General features: G+C 44.7%; 1 protein-coding gene across 3 annotated transcripts in view; it reads left to right on the top strand.

Moving 5' to 3' along the window:
- The window catches only part of SEL1L3 (SEL1L family member 3), a 107,237-nt gene that overhangs the window by 71,164 nt on the left and 14,778 nt on the right, over positions 1-21,295 (top strand). For 2 of the 3 annotated variants that reach the window (XM_036330542.1, XM_036330552.1), the window contains 6 exons: positions 2,824-3,000; positions 6,027-6,154; positions 10,736-10,819; positions 18,253-18,343; positions 18,474-18,558; positions 19,565-19,674. In XM_036330542.1, coding sequence (XP_036186435.1) covers positions 2,824-3,000; positions 6,027-6,154; positions 10,736-10,819; positions 18,253-18,343; positions 18,474-18,558; positions 19,565-19,674 — 675 coding nt within the window. The remainder of the gene's footprint in view (positions 1-2,823; positions 3,001-6,026; positions 6,155-10,735; positions 10,820-18,252; positions 18,344-18,473; positions 18,559-19,564; positions 19,675-21,295) is intronic. The other variant, XR_004971244.1, reaches the window with a different exon arrangement.

Genomic DNA, 21,295 nt, shown 5'->3' with positions numbered 1-21,295 from the left:
CCCCCGGAGTGCACAGCAGCTCCTGACCCCAGCACTGGAGCAGGGAACCCCCGGAGTGCACACCTGCTCCTGACCCCAGCACTGGAGCAGGGAACCCCCCGGAGTGCACAGCAGCTCCTGACCCCAGCACAGGAGCAGGGAACCCCCCCGGAGTGCACACCTGCTCCTGACCCCAGCACTGGAGCAGGGAACCCCCGGAGTGCAAAGCAGCTCCTGACCCCAGCACAGGAGCAGGGAACCCCCCGGAGTGCACACCTGCTCCTGACCCCAGCACTGGAGCAGGGAACCCCCGGAGTGCACACCTGCTCCTGACCCCAGCACAGGAGCAGGGAACCCCCGGAGTGCACAGCAGCTCCTGACCCCAGCACAGGAGCAGGGAACCCCCCGGAGTGCACAGCAGCTCCTGACCCCAGCACAGGAGCAGGGAACCCCCCGGAGTGCACAGCAGCTCCTGACCCCAGCACTGGTGCAGGGAACCCCCGGAGTGCACAGCAGCTCCTGACCCCAGCACTGGAGCAGGGAACCCCCGGAGTGCACAGCAGCTCCTGACCCCAGCACAGGAGCAGGGAACCCCCCGGAGTGCACACCTGCTCCTGACCCCAGCACTGGAGCAGGGAACCCCCCGGAGTGCACACCTGCTCCTGACCCCAGCGCTGGTCATGGGAGGCACCAGTTTCAGAGCACCCTAAAGTGGGGCAGTGGGGGCTTTCCTGGCAGGTGTGAAATTTGCATCTCTGTGGCCATTCTGGCGGAGCACTGGTATCTGATGTGCTCTATTTTGGGTGTATTTTAGCCGGACTGAGATGAGTATTGAGGGAATTGCCGTTTTATGGCCTGGAGTAGTCACATCCTTTAAAAATGTTGAGTGAGTCTCACTCATTCCCTCTGCCGGGAGTTACTCAGCCCCTACTCTGCGTCAGACGCTGTAGTGCAGGTTGCACTTAGTTTGGTTTTTTGGAATTAGCCAAAGTCACTTGGAGGCAGACCTGTTGACCGAGCAGTAAATGTCCAGAACAAGGGATGAGTAAGAAATAAAACAAGCCCTACCTGGGGCTTGTGCGTCGGCCTGTGCACTGACGGGTCCCAGGTTCGATTCCGATCAAGGGCACATGCCCAGGTTGCGGGCTTGATCCCCAGTAGGGGGCGTGCAGGAGGCAGCTGATCAATGATTCTCTCTCATCATTGATGTTTCTAGTTCTCTCTCCCTGTCCCTTCCTCTCTGAAATCAATAAGAATATTTTAAAAAATAAAATAAAAGATTTCTTGCGGGGCTCCTGCATTGGGTCCAAACACAATGCCTAAAGGAGTTCTGCGGGCATTGGGGTGATGGCAGGTACCTGTGAATGAGCCTGTGGCCTCTGGAGGAAAGCACTGCAAAGCCATGTGGGTGTGCCTGTCCAGAGCTGGCGCTTGCCTCTTTATACTACGGCCTGGTCTATGACGTCATTGAAATGCACGAGTTCTGCAAGGCCCATCGGGAGCCTGCCTTGCCCCTGGGACTGTGCGAGCCTCAAGAAGAAATGAGTGGATCCATGGCACGGACTCTTTCCCGAGCATCAGCTGTCCAGGGACCTGCCCACCTGAACCACCTCTGCATCCTCAGGGTGTCAGGTCTGGGTTCCATTTTGTTGAGCATCTGCATCCGAGGGTGGCTTTGGTTCATCGGTCAGAGACTTTGTTGAGCACTGTCTCTGTGCCACGCACTAATATAAGTGCCTGGAATATAGCACACAGGTCCTTGCCCTCATGGAGCTTCCATTTGATGGGCTTTGTTCACTTCTTTCTCTTGGTCTTCTTGGCCCCCGGATTCCACATGAGAACCAGGAGGGGTAGCCTTTGGGAGCTATGACGACAGAAAAGGCTGCAGGCTAGGATCTTGGCATCTACTGTTAAGGGACACCTGGTCTTTGCTTGTGAAAAGGGAGGTGAAACAGATTTGGTTCCACACTTGCTCTCACTTAACAAGTCTTGCAGATGCGAGGGCACTGTTTGCCCCCTCTCCTCTCCCCCCTGCTTGTTCACGATCTCATGGGTCTGGCAGGAAGGGAGGAGTGAGCGCCGTATGCCCAGGTTTGCACACACACCGCTGCAGGCACCTGAGCCTTCAACGAGCAGGCTGGAGGCTGCCAGTGGAAAGAGGCAGGAGCCCTGGGGAGAGCAGAGGCCACCTGAGAGTATAACTCAGCAAGAACAAGGAGGCTCGAGGCTAGAGTCACAAACCAGCCCTTCCCTGGTACCAGCCCCAGTTCAGACTCAGTTCTGAAACCCTCCTCCCTCTTTCCCACCCTTCCCTCTGCCTCAGTCCCGAACTGGGACGCTAAGCAGTCACAAAGCACCTGTGCTTAGCAAGGAGGCTGCCACAGCTGCTTCCTTCAGAGGGTTTGTTGGTGTTCAGGATAGTCACCAACAGATGGGCAGACCGGTCACCTGGAAACCGTCCCCGCCAGGGCAGGTTGCAGCCGCCTGGTGCAGTCGAGCGCTCATGGATGTCAAGGGCAGCGTTGCTACTGCAGGACAATAAGAGGCTTTTGCAGACAAGGGCATCGTGTCAAAGCCCAGAGGAGCCGATTGATGATTCGGGGCTAGCGTCACTGCTGAGCTGGAAGGCAGGAATTCCAGTGGCAGCCGCCACCTGGGAAGACTCTGAATGGGGCTCATGTGTTCTAAGCACTCAGCTTTTCTTTCATGCCATCTGCCCAAAAAAGAGACTGGAGAGGTTTCGTTTAGACTCGTTCAGAATGCTCTCACAACAATTGATTCTCTTTAGGTTTCATTAAAAAAAATAAATAAATAACAATTCTTTCTTGTTGTTCTAAAATCCAGGGATTGCATCAGGCAGTCAATGGTCTGGGATGGTATTACCACAAATTCAAGAAAAATTATGTCAAAGCGGCAAAGTACTGGTTAAAAGCAGAAGAAATGGGGAACCCAGACGCATCATACAATCTTGGGGTCCTGTACTTGGATGGCGTTTTCCCAGGAGTTCCTGGGAAGAATCAGGTGAGTAAGACTTGAGACAAACTGGGCAGCTGGGCAGTCCCTCGTTCATGACGCCCCCAGTCCAGACAAGGCCCCATGGGTGGTACAGACACAATCCAACACACAGATCACGTTCTCGAGAGGCGAAAAGGTCCAGTTAGAAAGGTAGATAGTGAAGAGCAAAGGATGGCATTTAGCCAGGTACCAAGAGAGTGCTAATTTATCCAACCCGAACAGTTCTGGAAAGGGGAAACGTTGAAGACCAAAGCAGTCAGGAAGGCTTCCTGGAGGAGGAAGGCTTGAACTGATGAGAGAGGGGGAGATGACACAAGGTGAGAATGTGCAAGAAATCCAGAGACAGTGTAGAGATTGAAGAGAGCTGGAAGAGAGTTGGCTTCTGGTAGGGTGGCCTGATCTAACCAGTTTGGCTCAGTGGATAGAGCGTTGGCCTGTGGACTGAAAGGTCCCAGGTTCAATTCCGGTCAAGGGCATGTACCTTGGTTGTGGGCACATCCCCAGTGGGGGGTGTGCAGGAGGCAGCTGATCGATGTTTCTCTCTCATCGATGTTTCTAACTCTCTATCTCTCTCCCTTCCTCTCTGTAAAGAATCAATAAAATATATTTTTTTAAAAATAAATAAATAAAAATAATGAAAATGACAGTTATCATCTTTAGTGTTTGTTGAGCACTTCTTTGTGCCAGACACTCACAAAGGGTTTAAATGCGCAGTCCCATATCATCCTAACTACCTCTGAAATAGTTACTATTAAGTCCATTTTACAAAATAATCAACTAAGGCTCTGAAATGTATGTAACAGCATCATACACTTCTTGGATTCAGGACCTGGATTCCTATGTAACATGGAAGCCCCTCGTTATCCTATATAATAAAAGGCTAATATGCAAATTGACCAAACAACGGAACGACCAGTTGCTATGATGCACACTGACCATCAGGGGGCAGATGCTCAATGCAGGAGTTGCCCCCTGGTGGTCAGTGTGCTCCCACGGGGGAATGCTGCTCAGCCACAAGCCTGGCTGACGGCTGGCAAGCGCAGTGGCGGTGGCAGAGCCTCTCCTGCCTCTGCAGCAGTGCTAAGGATGTCCGACTGTGGGACATCCCCCAAGGGCTCCCGGACTGCTAAAGGGTGCAGACCGGACTGAGGGACCCTTCCCCCACACACACACACCCCAGTGCACAAATGTCATGCACTGGGCCTCTAGTTAATAATAATATTGATGATGATAATAATCATCTGAGTACCATTATATTTAACAAGGTTCATTAAACACCCACCCTGTGCCAGGTGCTCTTCCAGGCACGGGCATACAGCAGCAGACAGAACAGTCTCTGCTCTTAGGAAGTTTACACTGCATTGGGGGAGAAAGGCAATAGACTATTAAATATATAATATGAGGTTGTTATGAGGATAAATAAAGCAGGAGAAGGAGAACAGGGAGGGTGGAGGTTGGGAGATGTTATTTTATAGAGGAGATCAGAGAAGGTTTCTCTAATAATGTGACATTGGACAGGCTCCAAAAGGAATCTTGTGGATATCTGGGAGAACATTCCAGAAAGAGGGAACAGCCAGGGTAAAAGCTCTGAGAAGTTCCAGGAACAGCAGGGAGGCCAGAGTTGTAGAAGCAGAAGGCAGAGGAGATGGGGAGGTGGGAGATAGGTCCCGAAGGCAGATGCCCAGGTCATTATAATGACTCAGCTTCTCTGAGCAAGATGGGAAAGCACGGGACAGCTTTGACTTGGGCAGGATGTGCTGTTTTTAAAAGGCTCGATCCTAGCAGAGACTAAGCTTACAGGAGACAAGAGAGGGATCGGGGTTAAGCGTTGACTCCAAATGAGAAAGGATGGGCAATATCTCAAGAGGGGCTGCGATGTGACTGGATTCTGGATATATTTTGAAGGTCAAGGTATGGGATTCACTGATGATTGCATATGAGGTGTGAGAGGGAGAGGAGTCAGGACAACCCTGGAGCACTTGGCCTTTATTGAGCTGGAAAGAATGGAGGGGCCATTTATGGGATGGGCAGCAGCAGATCTGGGGGTGGGGAATCAGATGATTTTTCATGAAGCTCCGTGCTAATTCTGGAGAATTTGTTTTCACATTTAATCCTTACAACAACCTATCAGACACCACATTTTTTAAAATATGTGTATTTTTATTGATTTCAGAGGGGAAGGGAGAGGGAGAGAGAGAAACATCAATGATGAGAGAGAATCATTGATCAGCTGCCTCATGCATGCCCCACACTGGGGATGGAGCCCACAACCTGGGCAAATGCTGGAATCAGAAATCGAACCGTGACTTCCTGGTTCCTAGGTCGATGCTCAACCATTGAGCCATGCCCGCCTGGCAACACATTTTTTAGTTGAATAAAATCTCTGAGGTGGAGAGATTAATATACCCAAGGTCACTCGCTAGTAAGGAGCAGAACTGGGATTTGAACCCAAGCCTGTCTGACTCCAAAGCCCATGCTTAAAAATGTCAGCTCACTGCCTCAGGAAAATAATAGTAATTAGCGGAGCATATATCTAAGTGTTTTATTTTTTTCCTCTACCTCTCTCTGACTACATGTGAGGCTGTATATTTTTATGCATTGCAAGAATCCTCCCACACATCTGAGAGTGTGGGGTTTTTTATTGTCATTTTCTAATTCTCACTTTCCTCCTGGAAATGCAGTTTTTGTGCATGAGTTTGAAGAAAGGTCTTAAGCAAGGTTAGGAACGCAAATGCCTGAATTTTCGCCTGGTGTGACTTCTGGTACAGTCTTCTATCTTGTTGGCAGGGGTTATGTGAGGATCAAATGAGGTGACAATGACATTCCTAGTTACATGTTGTCGTCTTACTTCCTTGGCCAACCTCATCAACAGAATATCACTGGCTTCTGTGACTGGCTGTCTTACTTGACTTGGTTTCCTTAAAGATGTCAGAAGTGATAAGCCCGTGATAATACCTTGGCTCCCGTGAAATCAGCCCAGCCAGGGAGACTCCGCACCACGGAGACTAACGTTTGCTCATCTCTCTTCACAGACTTTAGCTGGAGAATATTTCCATAAGGCTGCGCAAGGCGGACACATCGAAGGAACCTTGTGGTGTTCTCTCTACTATATAACAGGCAACCTGGAGACGTTCCCTAGAGACCCCGAGAAGGCTGTTGTGTAAGAATCTAGCAGATGTTGGCTGTGAAGGGAAGGCTATCTACAGGAGTCCCCCCTTCTCCTTCAGAAATATGTCCACAACCCCCAGGTGGATGCCTGAAACTACAGATAGTACCAAGCCCTGTAGATACTGTGTGTGTTTTCCTACACTTACAGACCTTTTCTCTTAAAGGAAGCACATTACAGCTTCTCTTTGGCATATCTGATTTGCCAGCATCACGACTCTTGTGCTTTGGAGCCATTATTAAGGAAAATAAGGGTGACCTGAGCACAAGCACGGTGATCCTGCATTAGTCGATCTGATAACCGGACAGCTACTCAGTGACTGACAGGTGGGGAAGTGTCTACAGTGTGGAGACGCTGGACAAAGGGATGAGTCACATCCCGAGCAGGACAGAGTGGGATGGCTCGAGATTTCATCGTGATACTCAGAATGGCACACAATTCAAAACTATGAGTTGTTATTTCTGGAATTTTTATTTAATATTTTTGGACCATAGTTGGCCATAAGCAACTGAAACCTTGGAAAGTGAAACTGCAAATAGAGGGGACTGCAGTACTATATTCACTGTGCCTGGGAGAAGAGGTCCTCTTTTTTTTTTTTTTCTTTAAAAATTTCATTTTATTTTATTTTATTTAAATTTTATTGATTTTTTACAGAGAGAAAGGGAGAGGGATAGAGAGTTAGAAAAATCAATGAGAGAGAAACATCTGTCAGCTGCCTCCTGCACACCCCCTACTGGGGCTGTGCCCACAACCAAGGTACATGCCCTTGACCGGAATCGAACCTGGGACCCTTCAGTCCGCAGGTCAATGCTCTATCCACTGAGCCAAACCGGTCAGGGCAAAATTTTATTTTTATATTGGATTCCAGTCAAGATGGCAGAGTAGAAGGAAAAAATAAGACTTCTTAATAATAAAAAAGGAAAAAAACAATTTAATTTTTATCGGTTTAAAAACTGATAGAGTTCACATAGTTTAAAGTTCCAAATAATTTGACAAGACAAAAATAAAAAGAATTTAATAAAAAATAGAAAATAATTTGATAAGAAAAAACAACCAGAGGAAATCTCTGCCTATACCACACCAGACTTTTTTCTGCTCCCAAAAATAAATCACTTTTCATTTTCACATTTTTAACCATATTTTTTTGCCTCTACTGCTAAATAGCATGCATATCCCACTATTTCTTGTCATCTTCATTATAGACATTGTTTAATGATGTCTCACTGTGAAAGATGAAGATATAGTCCTCTCTCACTCTGCCACCTCGCTACCCCACACATTCCCACTTTTTATTTCTCTCCCATCTTCCCAATAAGTATGCCATTATTTTGGTTAGCTTAGTATCGGGGTTTACATTATTATGACTGTAAATGCTATTCACAGCTGAGCCATGTATATTCTATGACTACCTTTTCTTTCTTGCACAACTTCGTGTTTTCTATGGAGGAATAATTATATGTTATTGTTCTTTAGCTGCTTGACTTTCTGTGTACTTGTCATTTTCCATGTACTTGATCTCCCAATTCATCTACAGTTGTCTAAATCTCTTAGTCTGGCCACACCCACCAGGTAATAGTTTAATCTTGGTGATGTCTCTCCTGGAGTCTTTGTTCAGGCCACAGCTGCCCTCCCGAACTTGACTTTGTCATCCTTGTGGAGGATCCCTTTCTTCATCTCTGGCTTTCCAGTCCTCTTTGTTGAACCCTATTTCTTCCTCTTTCTTGGTTAACGCTTGCATTTTGGTAGAACACATCCTATAGAGGCTTCCTGAAGAACAGAGAATAGGAGGCCCATTTTTGATGTCATGCATATCTGATCATGTTTTACAGGGGCTGGCAAACGATGGCCCACACATAACATGTGGCCTGCCAAAGAGCTAAGAGCGCTTCCTACATTTTTAAAGGGTTGTAAAACAGACATGGAAAAATATGCAGCAGAGACCATAGGTGGCCCACAAAGCTTAAAATATTTACTGTCTTACCCTTTGTAGAAAAAGTGTGCAGACCTCTGCTGTAGATCACCCTCACTCTATAGTCCGGCTCTCCAGGAGGTGTCTTAAGGCATTTGAGAGCAAATCTACCTGAACTCAGTGATGATACTCACCTGAGACAGACTTGAAGCTTTTGTTATTGTTTGTTGGTTAGGATACTTATTGTGAGCATTTATATATTTCACAGACTTTTGTCATCCTTTTATTATTGATTTCTAGCTTAATCACATTGTGATTTGAGAGTATATTCTGAATGACTTCAATCCTTTGAAGAGTGTTGAGGCTTGCTTTATGACCAGCATATGGTCAATTTTGATGTATGTTTATCATCTCTTGAAAAGAGTGTGTTTTCTGAACTTGTCGGGTACAATGTTCTACATATATTATCAATTACGTCAGGTTGGCCCAATCTTCTATATGATTCCTGATGTGTGTGCTTTTCTGCTTGTTACAACAGTTACTGAAAGAAGTGTGTTAAAATCTCCCACTATGAGTGTACACTTGTCTGTTTCTCCTTTTAGTTTTGTCAATTTTGCACTAGATATGTTGAATAATATTATTGGGTCAAATAGAATGAGAATTGTTTTTCCTTTCTCGTTGACCCTTTTATCATTTTACAGTGTCCTCTTTATCTCTGTTGGTGGTCCTTGTCTGTAAAGTCTACTGTTTTTATGTTAATATAGTTATATGTGCTTTTTTGTTGTTAAAATTTGCATACTCTATTTTTTTCTACCCCTTTACTTTCAGTATTTCTTTGTTCTTATTTTATCTATGTCTCTTGAAAGTGGCATGTAATTGTTTTTTTGTGTATTTTTTAGTCAGTTTGACAATTTTAGTATTCAATTGGTGTATTTAGACCACTTACATTTAATTGGGATATATTTGATTTTAACTCTGCCAGTTTACCATCTATTCCTTATTGTTACATCTGTTTTTGTGCCTTTTTTCTCTTTTCTTGCCCTTCCTTTATGTTAATGAATTGTTTGTTTGTTTGTTTGTTTATTTATTTATTTATTTATTTTGGTTAATCCTCACCTGAGGATATCTTTCCATTGATTTTTTAGAGAGAGTAGGAGGGCGGGGGAGAGACAGAAAGAAACATCGATATGAGAGAGACACCTCTATTGGTTGCCTTCTGCACACAACCCGACCAGGGCCAGGGCACCTGCAACCAAGGTACGTGCCTTTGACCGGAATTGAACCCAGGACCCTTTAGTCCGCGGGCCAACGTTCTATCTACTGAGCCAAACCGGGTAGGGCTAAATCAAATATTTTTTTTAAAAGCATTCCATATCCCCATTTCATTAACTTGTTAGTTATGTATTCTTTAAATATTCTTTTAGTGGTTGTAGATCTAAAGATTGCAATATGCTAGTTCATTAATGATAAACCCCCTTGAGGATAAATTAGGGAGCAGAAACAAAATAGGGAAACCTTATAATAAATCAGTAAAAATGTTTTAATGAAGTACTAGAACTTTCAGTAAAGATGATCTTTTCGAAGGTGAAGGGATATTAAGAAGTACAAATTGGTAGCCATGGGAATGTAAAGTACAGCATAGGGAATATAATCAATAATGTTGTAATAATTATGTGCAATGCTAGGTAGGTACTTGAAATATCAGGGGACTACTTTGTAAAGTTTATGAGTGTCTAACCCTTATGCTGTACACCTGAAACTATGACAAAATATTGAATGTCAACTGTAATTTAAAAATAAAATTAGCCCTAACTGGTTTGGCTCAGTGGATAGAGCATCAGCCTGCGGACTGAAGGGTCCCAGGTTCGATTCCGGTCAAGGGCATATACCTGGTTGTGGGAACATCCCCGGTAGGGGGTGTGTAGGAGGCAGCTGATTGAGGTTTCTCTCTCTTTGATGTTTCTAATTCTCTATCCCTCTTCCTTCCACTCTGTAAAAAAATCAATAAAATATATTTAAAAAAATAAAAATAAAAAAATAGATAAATAAAATTAGCTCTGCTGGTGTGGCTCAGAGGTTGAGTGACGACCTATGAACCAGGAGGTTATGGTTCAATTCTGGTCAGGGCACATGCCCAGATATTGGGCTCAATCCCCAATATCTATGCCTTGGGGTAGGTAGCGTGCAGGAGGCAGCCAATTAGTGATTCTCATCATTGATGTTTCTCTCTCCCTTCCTCTTTGAAATCAATAAAAATATTTTAAAAATGAAAATAAATAAAAAATTTTAAAATACCCAAACAGTGTTATAAATCCCCATTCTAAAATAAAGGTAGAAGAAAAGTATTATTGATTAATTACCATACAGATGCCAAAACAAAGAGTCTCTTTCCCTATAGTGGTGGATATTGTTTATTAGGAACCTTTCCTGTCTTTATTTCCATAAACCACAACGCCTCAGCATTGCTAAGAAAGGGCCCTGGTTGCAAAGCTCTCAAAAATGTTTCTCTCTTTACCTGCTTAACATTCAGTTCTGGTTTGTTGCTCTGTAAAAATTCTAAAAAACAAAATATTCCCCAAGTGGGATTTATTGTGATCATATGAAGAAAGAAGCAATTATTTAATTTGCCACAGTTTGGATATTTTTCTCTTCCCTTTCCTTTTCAGGTGGGCAAAGCACATCGCTGAGAAAAATGGCTACCTGGGCCACGTCATTCGGAAAGGCCTCAACGCCTACCTGGAGGGCTCATGGTAAGCTTGGGACCCACGTGACCGTGAACTTCCTCGGCCCTTACCTTTCAATCTATGAGATGGAGCTTAAAATGCAACCAAGAAAAGCAATTTGCAGGGAAATCACGGCCTCTCAGTAATCCTATTCGGAGTATCACAGACTGATTGGCTGTTGATTGGAAAACATAGCATTTCCATGTTTAATTATACACAAAAATTAGTTCTCTAGGGGGAGCATGCACATTCATCAAGTTGAAAGACACATGAATGTGTTGACTTCTTCCCCTCGAGCTTGTTTCTCTTGGTTTTAGAATCTAAACACAGCGCGGGGTATCTTGGCTGACCCTCTGCTTCTCGCTGGCAGGTCACAGGAGGTCCGGGATTCCCACCTTGTTTGTGGGAAGCCGAGAATTGGGGCTCAGGCTACATCCTTCCATAGCTTGTAGTGCATCTTCCGTGGCCAGGAGCCTGGGGTTGCAGGAAGTCACTCACAAGACCTCTAATGTCACAGCCACATAGGCTCCCCTTTTGGCTGTGACATTAGAGGTAGCAGATGCAGAACCCCCATGACACCGCACAGGAGGACTGCGAATTCCCCCCATTTGCTGTTACTTGATTTCACAAAGAAGGGCACACCTCTCCAAATGCTACCTGACTTCATCTTTTTCCCTCTGTCAGTTCTAGCGCTCCGTCTTACTTTTCCCTCGGGCTACATTTTCTTGGCTGGTTTATTGCCTAAATGATCTGGGTATTTCAGTAATAACTGAAAAGGCTATGCAAATCAGCACATATCCCTTCGGAACACTGCCTCAGAGACATTAGACCAGACTTACCATCGATCATTCTCTGATCCGAACCTTAATTAAAAATTTAAATATGAGTCCAAAAGAACACTATTTTCTCCTTTGGTCCATGGGTGCCCACGTAATCAAAAGATAGCATCTCGGTAATGGAGAATCTTAAATTAGATAATGCAGGGGAAATGAACCCAATGGAAAAAAGCACCAAATAGCAATGTTTATTATGAACTCCCGTGAAAGTTTATTATATGTGGCCTCACTTTGCACAGTAGGAAAGAAGTTTTATGAAGTTATTATTTTCTAATTGATATGTCTTACAGTTTTCATCTTGCAAAACTCCCAAATTTGGCTTTAGCTCCTTCTCTACAATCACCCTCTAAACTTCCCACCCTTGCTCCTCACAAACTTCTTAGGGGGAACTAAGCACTGAAATATCAAAGTGTTTATATGTGGGGCATTCCCAAAGGAAAAGCACGTCTGTCCCCACAACACACACACACACACACACACACACACACACACACACACACACACCAAAATGTCTGCCACCTTTCCCATAAAGAGAGGATAGGTCAGTAGCTAGGCTTTTTTTTTTTTTTTTTTTTTTTTTTTTTTTTTTTTTGCCTATTTTTGAATTTAGCATCCCTTTAACATTTAAAAATTTCCAGTGAAAGTCAAGAAGAATTAAGATTTGTGTGGCCTGCTGTCTTTCCTACCTAGACTATTCAGCCACAGAGATTGATTTTTTTTTTTTTCCTGATGGAGGGGATGGGGGGAATTAAGTGTGCTCTACACTATCTGTGTGTTTGCATTCAGTTCATCAAACTTGACTGAGTCCACTCGCCTGCGGGGCACCTTACCATGAGCTTCAGGGATGTCACCAAGAAGGGCTTGGGGGAGTTTGCTGCCTCAGCCCTTCCTCATGCTGAACTACCTGCAGTTTCTCGCATGGCCGTTGTTCTGTCTGACATCTGGGCCTTTGCACGGGCCCCAGAGTCTTACCAACTTCTTACTCGCTTGGGTCCTCCCAGGGATCATGATTGCCCTTTACTTTGATTGCCCTCTGACTTGTATCCCAGCTCTCAGCACCTAGTGGCACCTGTGAAGTGCTCAGAAACTATTGAGTGAGTGAACTAAGGCAAGTAGAACAAATATAACTTAAGCGCCATGAGCCGTATCTGAAGAACATTGGGGATTCTGAGGAGGAAGAGATGCTACCTGGTTTGGGGGACTTAGGCCAACCTTTATAATGGAGGCCTTGAGGGATGGTCACATGTCCACTGAGCCCTGCAGGGAACAGCATTTCTTGTGAAGGGAATCGCAGGAACAAAAGCAAAGAGATAGGAAAATTCTGGGAGTCTCTAGAAAACTTTAAGCCACCCAGTTTGCCCTGAGGGTAAGATTTGTACAGGGAGTGATATACAATGAGACCAAAGAGGTGCTACTTTGTGGAAGTTTGAATGGAAGGTTATGTACTTTCTACTTAATTTGTGGAGCAGCAGGGAGCCTTGATGGTTTGGAGAGAAGGTTGTGATGTGACAGCTGGACTGTGAGATGCTTCACCAAACAGCTGTAAATAATGGTGAAGCGAAGGAAGATTCAGAAAGAGTTCTGGTGGAAGGCACTGATCATTGGAGTTAGAGAAGTGGCATGAGCCAGTTGAGTTGTTTTTCTCTTCTTTTGTGATCTGAGTTGATACAAACAAAATAATGTGTGATGTATATGTAAGTTCCAACAATAAAACGAGCACCTGTAAACCTCCCACCTACTTAAGGAAATGAACTGTTTAAGCTCCTGCATTGCATGTCCCTCTCAGATTAAACCCACCCCCAGCCCCAGTACCCAGAAGGAACCATCATCCTGAATCTTGCTCTCTTTATAGTTTTTTTTGCTCAACATGGGTATATCCCTAAGCAATAGATTTAGTTTGACTTGATTCTGAGCTTTCTGTCATTAGAATATTATTATACATGAATCTTTAACTGCTCCTTGTCACTTAACATTGTTTCTGAAATTCATATATTTGGATGCATGTCCCTGTAGGTCGTTCCTTTTCGCTGCTATCATATACCACAATTTACTCACCAATTCTCCTATTAACACGTATTTGGGTTGTTTCCATTTTTTTGTTTTAAGAACAATGCAGCCATGAACATGTTTTATATATCTCCTGACCCATATAGGAAGAGTTTTTCTAGAATATAAACTTAGGAGTAGGGTCACAAAACAATGCTATTTGTTTTCTAAAATAATTTTATCAATAGACTCTCCTGCCGATTGTCAGTATCCTTGCCAATCTTGATGCTGGTACTAAAATATTACAAACGATAAATCTCCATCTGAATTTGAGGCCTTTTCCTAGCTACAAGAAGAAACATCTACTACCCATGACAGTGGGAAATTTTTGTCAAAATCTATTTGACAAAGAGTGCTTTCATCTCTCTGAGTCCCCAAACTTGCCCTGCGAGCTAAATAGGAAATATAAGACCATGACCTCCCCACAGCATGGCCTTTTCTGGTACCATCTATTTTGCCATCACAGAACTAAACCATCCATCAATGTCCTGAGTCCATCCCCTTCTTACGTTTTCTGTGAGTGAATTTATTCTGGAGTTATTTCAGATTACTATGTAGGTTTGATGAGCTTGTGCTTTTCTGTGTTGCTCCAAGATTTCTATGGGATAGCTTAAAAGAGGAGGGGGTTGGAGAAAAGGGCTTTTTTCTGTATATGCATAATGCAGAAGATAATGTTGTCGTGCCTGAGGCTGTCCTTGGACACCAGGAGGAATCAGCAAAGGAGAGGCCGGCTGTCATGTTTCGTTTCTCTCTGTCTTACCTCTGCGTGTGTTTTATCTGTGGACTATGTATCTCATTGTCCTTTGTCTTAAATACACCCCCAATACTTAACCCGATTATGGTGGGCTTGAGGCAAGACAAGTAGGCATGCTAGGTTCCAGTCCAGAGACTCACCTGTTGCCCTGGCTGGTTTGGCTCAATGGATAAAGTATAAGCCTGACTGAAGGGTCCCTGGTTCGATTCTGGTCAAGGGCACATGCCCAGGTTGTGGTCTCGATCCCCAGTGGAGAGCGTGCAGGAGGCAGCCGATCAATGATTCTCTCTCATCATTGATGTTTCTATCTGTCTCTCCCTCTCCCTTTCTCTCTGAAATCAATAAAAATATGTTATTTTTTAAAAGAGAGACTCACCTTTCGGCAATAGAGCAGGGGCCCTGAAATCCACTGAGACCCCAGGATTGTTTTTCACCCTTCCAGTTGGAGCTGCTTCAGGCATCATTAGCAAGGAGCACAGGGAAAATAATGTAATTGTTTGAGAAGCTGCTCAGAGGTCTTCCGATTCACTGTTCACAGCCAGCAGCCCAAGGAGTGGTTACGAAGCATCATTAGGAAAGTTCTATAAATGTAGACGCTGGCTTTGAAGCGGGAGGGTAGCAGATGTGCCCCAGCCTCGTTCTTTACTCTAAACGTCCTCCTCTCTGCATCCACCCCACCTCCCCATTACAATGACTGTCTGGGAGACAGTTTCACTTGAGTGCGTTGGAAATCAAACTCGGAGCTCTGGCTGGCTTCCTAAACCCTGAGGAAATTTCTGGAAGGGCAGTACGGTCTTGTGGCTTGTTTGGGGGCTTCCTGCACATAGCAAATGCCGAGGGCATGCTTATTCCAACAATATGAGTATAGAAGTATCTGTAATCAATGCTTTCAGGCAGTTTCTGTTGAAACACAAGCAAGAGCCCAATGCCGGGAGGGAGAGTGAATGTGGACAGGGTTTCTGCAGAGGTGGTGTGTCTCGGAAGTCTGAGTAAGCGAGGAAATCTGGTCTCCCGTGTGCTAACCCTCGCCTCCAGCTCACTCCTCGGTATATGAGAATAGATGGAGGTGGAGTCAGGGTGCGCCGGCCTCTGCTGATTGCTTCTGCAAGATGGAAGACAGAGGTGGATTTCTGCCCAGCACTTCTATTGACCTCGCTGTTTCCTGACGCCTTTTTCTGATGGATCACAGCGCTTCTTCAAAGGAAATGCGCGAGGGTTCTATGAAATTTCCTCCCGGCTTATACAATAATTGGACAGTGAACGTCTCTCTATAAAACTTGTTTCTCCCATCCCTCCACCACCGCACGAGAGACTGTCTTTGTAAAGTTTATCATGGCGACTCTGTCTTATGGGAGTGTTGGCCTCGTGCCCCCCACCCTCACTGCAAATTCTAATAGTTTATACCCGACTGCTGTCTAAGAAAAACTCATTTTGTTACAGGTTAATAACATGAGTCACATTCCGTGCGGCCACAGCAGCAGAGGGAGCCGGCTCAGTATTAGCGTGTGGGCTGGCAAGGGTACACCATCTCGTCCCCTCGCTCATCCCTGGGGAAACCGAGGCACAGGTGCAAGCCCAAGTGTCTCAGGAGACACTTGAGGTCGTCAGACCTTTGGAACAGGACCTTACTGCAGAATGACGGGGACTTGATGCTGGGTCTGACTTGAGGATTCTGGTCACCAAACATGATTTTTGTAATCCGTGTAAGAAAACGCCTGTGCAGCCCAAGCTGGTTTGGCTCAGTGGATAAAGGGTCACCCTGGGGACTGAAGGGTCCCAGGTTCGATTCCGGTGGGCTCAGTCCCCAGTAGGGGGCGTGCAGGAGGCATCTGATCAATGATTCTCTCTCATCATTGATGTCTCTATCTCTCTCCCCCTCCCTTCCTCTCTGAAATCAATAAAAAAGAAAAAGAAAACACCTGTGCATTTTTCGAGGTGTTGTTTCGGCTCCAGTCGTGGGCTTGTTAGCTGACCTGCCTATGCAGGGGACACGGCTTAGCCAGCTTCATGTCTCTTTAGAATGAGTCATGGCTAATTGGTCGGCTGCCTTGGGTGTCTTGGAGATGGAGAATCAGCTCACTCAGCAGCCACGTGGCCCATGACCTACAGCATGTCTGATTGAAGATCCGCTGTGCTAACTTGACTCCCAGTCACCTCTCTCTGTCCCCGAGGGATGGTCTGCCAAAGCTGCTCTAACGATGTAGAAAAGGTGATCTCAGAATCTGCCTCCCTTAGTCTCCCTAACCCAACTGTCCCCTACCCTTCCTAAACCCACTTCCTAGGAGGAGTGACAGTCGAGGGAGAGTTCTCCGTGTCAGCTACTTAATATGAAAAAGATGCTTTCGAAATAACTTTTATGGTTAAAATAAATTTTTATTCATAAACTGGGTGACACTAAGAAAATGGAGGATATCAGATAAGTCAAAAGTAAAGAATAAAAATGACTTGCATTCTCACCACCTAGAGATAAGCACTGTTAGCTTTTTGGTAGATAATTTTTATGGTTTAGTTTTCTGGGCATATGTGTATCTCCGTGTGTGTGTGTGTGTGTGTGTGTGTGTGTGTGTGTGTATGTGTGTATTCGGTTTTATTCCAAAAATGGAATTGCATTGGTTTTTATCCTGGCTCTTTTTTTCACTGAACAGATAATTTTGCATAGACATCTTTCCACATTTTTGGATATGTATTCTTTCACATCATTTTTCATGGCCTCATCCGAAAGTGGCTGTACCAAGGGTTAATTTTTTAAAAATATATATTTTTATTGATTTCAGAGAGGAAGGGAGAAGGAGAGAGAGATAGAAACATTAATGATGAGAGAGAATCACTGATGGACTGCCTCCTGCACAGCCCATACCGGGGATTGAGCCCGCAATCTGCACATGTGCCCTGACCTGGAATCAAACCATGACCTCTTGGTTCATAGGTCAATGCTCAACCACTGAGCCATGCTGGCCAGGCCGTGGGTTAATTTAAATAGTCACTGATTTTCAGATATTTAAGTTCTTACTATTTTTTTTACAATTTTCTAACATAGCAAAAGCTCTGCCATAAACTCTCTTGCCCCAGAATCTTTGCACGTCTCTGATTTGTTTTTTTAGAATGAACCCCCACAGGGAGAACTGTTGGGCAAGTGGCCTGTGCATTCTTAGGGCTTCCCACCATCAACACATTGATTGGCCCTCCCACTAGCAGTGGTTGTGGGAATATGTCCATTTCCCCGACCCCCCTGCCCTTAACTGGTATTACGAATCGTATGGCAACCTTTCCACAGACAAGGAGTGGTCTCATTGTTTTACAATTATTCAGCTCCTAGTGGTGTCGAACTGTCATTTAATTATATGTGTTTCTGGCCATTGCTATCAACACTCTTGTAAGCTACATCTCCTTTGCCAGACGTCTAACGCTCCACAAAAGCCCAGCTTTAATTAAGCTTGTTCAGAATCCTAAGCCCCATAAAGCCTTTCACAAAACAGAGGACTCACAGGACTTTGTTTTAATACCACCCTCTCCTCAAAGCAAGGAAGGATTCAGGGACCTGGGGCTGTTCGACACGCCATTCGGCCAGTAGAGGTAGCTGTTGCATTAACTAGCTCCCAACCTCATCTGCCAGTTCAGCCTTTAAGACAGAAAATAAATCAGTGCATGCAGTATTTTTGACAACAGTATTTATTTTTTTTTAAAAAAAACACCCAACAAACTCATGGTTTTGTGCTTTAAAAAGAAAACTGCTTATTTTGTGCCCTTATGTTTGAATATCGAGCTCTCTGTGAATATTAGTAAGAGCCACTACATGAAATTTATTATTAATCGTCTATTTTTAGGCACGAAGCTTTGCTGTATTATGTTTTAGCAGCAGAAACTGGTATTGAAGTGTCACAGACAAATTTAGCACACATCTGTGAGGAGAGGCCGGTGAGTAAATGTGTTCTCTGAGTAGAAGCTCTAAGGTTAAGGATGATGGATGGGGGTTTTAGGGAGGCAAAATTAGTCACTCGGCCAAAATATTAATGAATTAACTTTTTCTCCCCCTTCGTTCCCTTAGGACCTGGCCAAGAGATATTTGGGTGTTAACTGTGTTTGGAGATACTATAATTTCTCTGTTTTTCAAATCGATGCTCCTTCATTTGGTATGTATAGAAAAACGGGTACTAAATTGAAGCCATGGAGGCTTTTAAACCTTAGTAACAGGAAACATCTAAGGGATTTGTGTGCAGTGTGTTATTTCTAAACAATTAGGAGAGAGTGCAAAGTCTCTGCTATTAAGATCATGACTGAAGTCTGCTCTCAGCCTCATGCAACGTTTGTCTCCCGGCCCGCTGTCCAAAAGAGAAAGCTCTTATGGACACGGTCTGAGCCAGTGATGGGTTCCCTGCCTTCTTCTGCTCTGTATGGGAGGGGGCTACCCCTGGGAACTGCAGTTCCTAGACTCCTTTGCTGTGGGGCTTCTGACTAGTGTCAGCCAATGGGAGGCTGTGGCGGAGCCCAAGTATTTCTCTCCTCTCTCCACTTTGGGCTGTTCTCTGGCAGTGGCTGCATTCCCATGGTCCCAGCAGACCCTTAGCACAGGGATGGGAGTAGCTTCCTGCATTGCTGACGTTTGGGTTGCCATTTGCCTTTTCAGCTCTCCCAACACCCTGGTGAGCAGCCCTTCCCAGTGTTGAAATCCCTCTTTTGAATGACCTGACGTCGATTCTATTTTCCTGAGTGAGACATGCATTCTTAAACAAAACTTTTTCCTTGGAGGAAAAATAAAGCATACGCTTGAATAAAGAAATACCGTTTAGTCATCAAACCCAGGCAGCAAAATTTCAGAGGGGAAATAAAGCGCTCCCCCACCCCCAGTCCTTGGCTGACTGGGCTGCGATTCTCACAAATAGATCTATTCAGGAGGGCTACCAAGCAAAGCAGGTAATGTAGAAATGTGGGTGCTCAGCAGAAAAACGGTGTGTGTGTCTTTTCTACTGACACATGAAAAACACACACACACACACACACACACACACACACCCTGACCATGTTCGTGGTAGGAGTCCGATAGGAAAAACTCTCCATCGTGGAAATGGGCCGATCATTTAAGATGTCCGTCTGAAATAAAACCCCTCGACCAACACGTCGGTGCTTTTCGCCCCACAGCCTATTTGAAAATGGGAGACCTTTACTACTATGGCCACCAAAACCAGTCACAAGACCTGGAGCTGTCAGTGCAGATGTACGCCCAAGCGGCACTGGATGGGGACTCGCAGGTAAACAGCAGCAACGGAAATGAGTTCTTGGTGGTGCCCATTCGTGAGGTCGCAGAGCCTGGAGTTCTCACCAGCCCTCTGTCTATAGAAGCTTCGCAGATGGCAAAGTCATTTCCCCCCATTTTCACAAGTCGCTCCCAAAGGCCCTGCGAGGACACTAACCATGTGGCAAGCCTTTACTGAGCGCCTGCTGCATTTCCCACACCGTCCTCACAGCCACCTCGTGGGGTGCGGATTACTAGACCTTTCTATAGTAGAGGACACCAAGGCTCTGACAAGGGGGTATATTGCTGAAGGCCAAGCCGTCAGGTCGTCAGTGAGGCAGCCAGAGCTTCAACCCAGGTCTTCTGGCTCCAAAGCCGGGGGTCCGCCTACCAGATTCCATCAAACTAACTCTCCAGGTAGAACCTCGAGAAACTGGAAGTGTGGTTCAGGTGGAAGTGGTTTGCTTGTGTCGCTGGGCCAACACTCCAGCAATAGGACTTTGCTCTCAGTGACTTGTTTTAAACTTATTTTGAAATTTTTTAGATGTATAGAAAGAGGACAAGGGAGTTGCTGTGTACCCTTCGTCCAGCTTCTGTTAATCGATATATCTTTCATGACCACAACACTGTTATCAAACCAAGAACTCCACCTTGGTTTTGCTCCATAAAGTACTCTTCAGACTTTCTTTTCATCTCACTGGTTTTTGCATGAATGTCCTTTTTCCATTCCAGGATGCCACCTAGCATTTAGTTGTCATATTTCTTTAGTGTTCTTCAAATCTGTAGCAGTTCCTCACTCTTTCTTTGTTTTTCATGACCTTGATACTTTTGAAGAATATTCATCAGTCAAGTATTTGGTAGAATGTCCCTCAATTTGGGTCTGGCTTCTGTTTTCTCATGAAGAGATTCAGATTATGCATTTGGGGCAAGGACAGCACAGAAGTGATGTGTCCTTCTCACTGTATCCTATGCGGCATACATGATGTCTTATTGCTGGTGAGGTTGATCTGAGTGACTTGGTTAAGGTGGTTTCTGCTGGGTTTCTCCCCTGTAAAGCTAATGTTTTTCTCTTTCTAATGTATAGATATCTTGGGGAGAGAGTTTGCGACTATGCACATATCCTATTTCTCCTCAAATTGGTACTTACTAATTTTAGTATCCTTCCATACATCTTGCAACAATGATTACTGTGTGTGCTAATGAAGAGTCTATTCTCTCATTCCTCCTACATTTGCTAATCAGGGTCATTTGCACAATGGAAGTTGGAATAGTTGTTGCCCTCTCAGGCAACAGGTTTCTGGTGTTGTGCTTTGGAATTTGATCTTTTATTTTCATTAGAATAATTTCTTTGAGGGATAGGATTGCTAAGTCAAACAATCTAAATGGTTTTACAGCTACCTATAATAGTCTATTGCCGATTTACTTTCTGAAAGGGTTTTCCAATTAATATATCACCAAGCAGTGGTGAAGGGTAGAAGGGTAACTGAAATCTTGTCTGCACTGGAGGTTTTCATGACTTAATTTTGCTAACTGAATAGTTTCCAGTTGATACTTCTTTATTGTTTTAAATTGCATTTATTTGGTTACCAGTGGGGAGGGACACTTTTATATATACTTGTGTATGATAATTTACTCTT

This window comes from Myotis myotis, unplaced genomic scaffold (genome assembly GCF_014108235.1).
Source record: "Myotis myotis isolate mMyoMyo1 unplaced genomic scaffold, mMyoMyo1.p scaffold_m19_p_1, whole genome shotgun sequence".
NCBI lineage: Eukaryota > Metazoa > Chordata > Mammalia > Chiroptera > Vespertilionidae > Myotis > Myotis myotis.
Note: the sequence above shows the minus strand (reverse complement) of the source record. Positions and strands in the feature narration are given on the sequence as shown.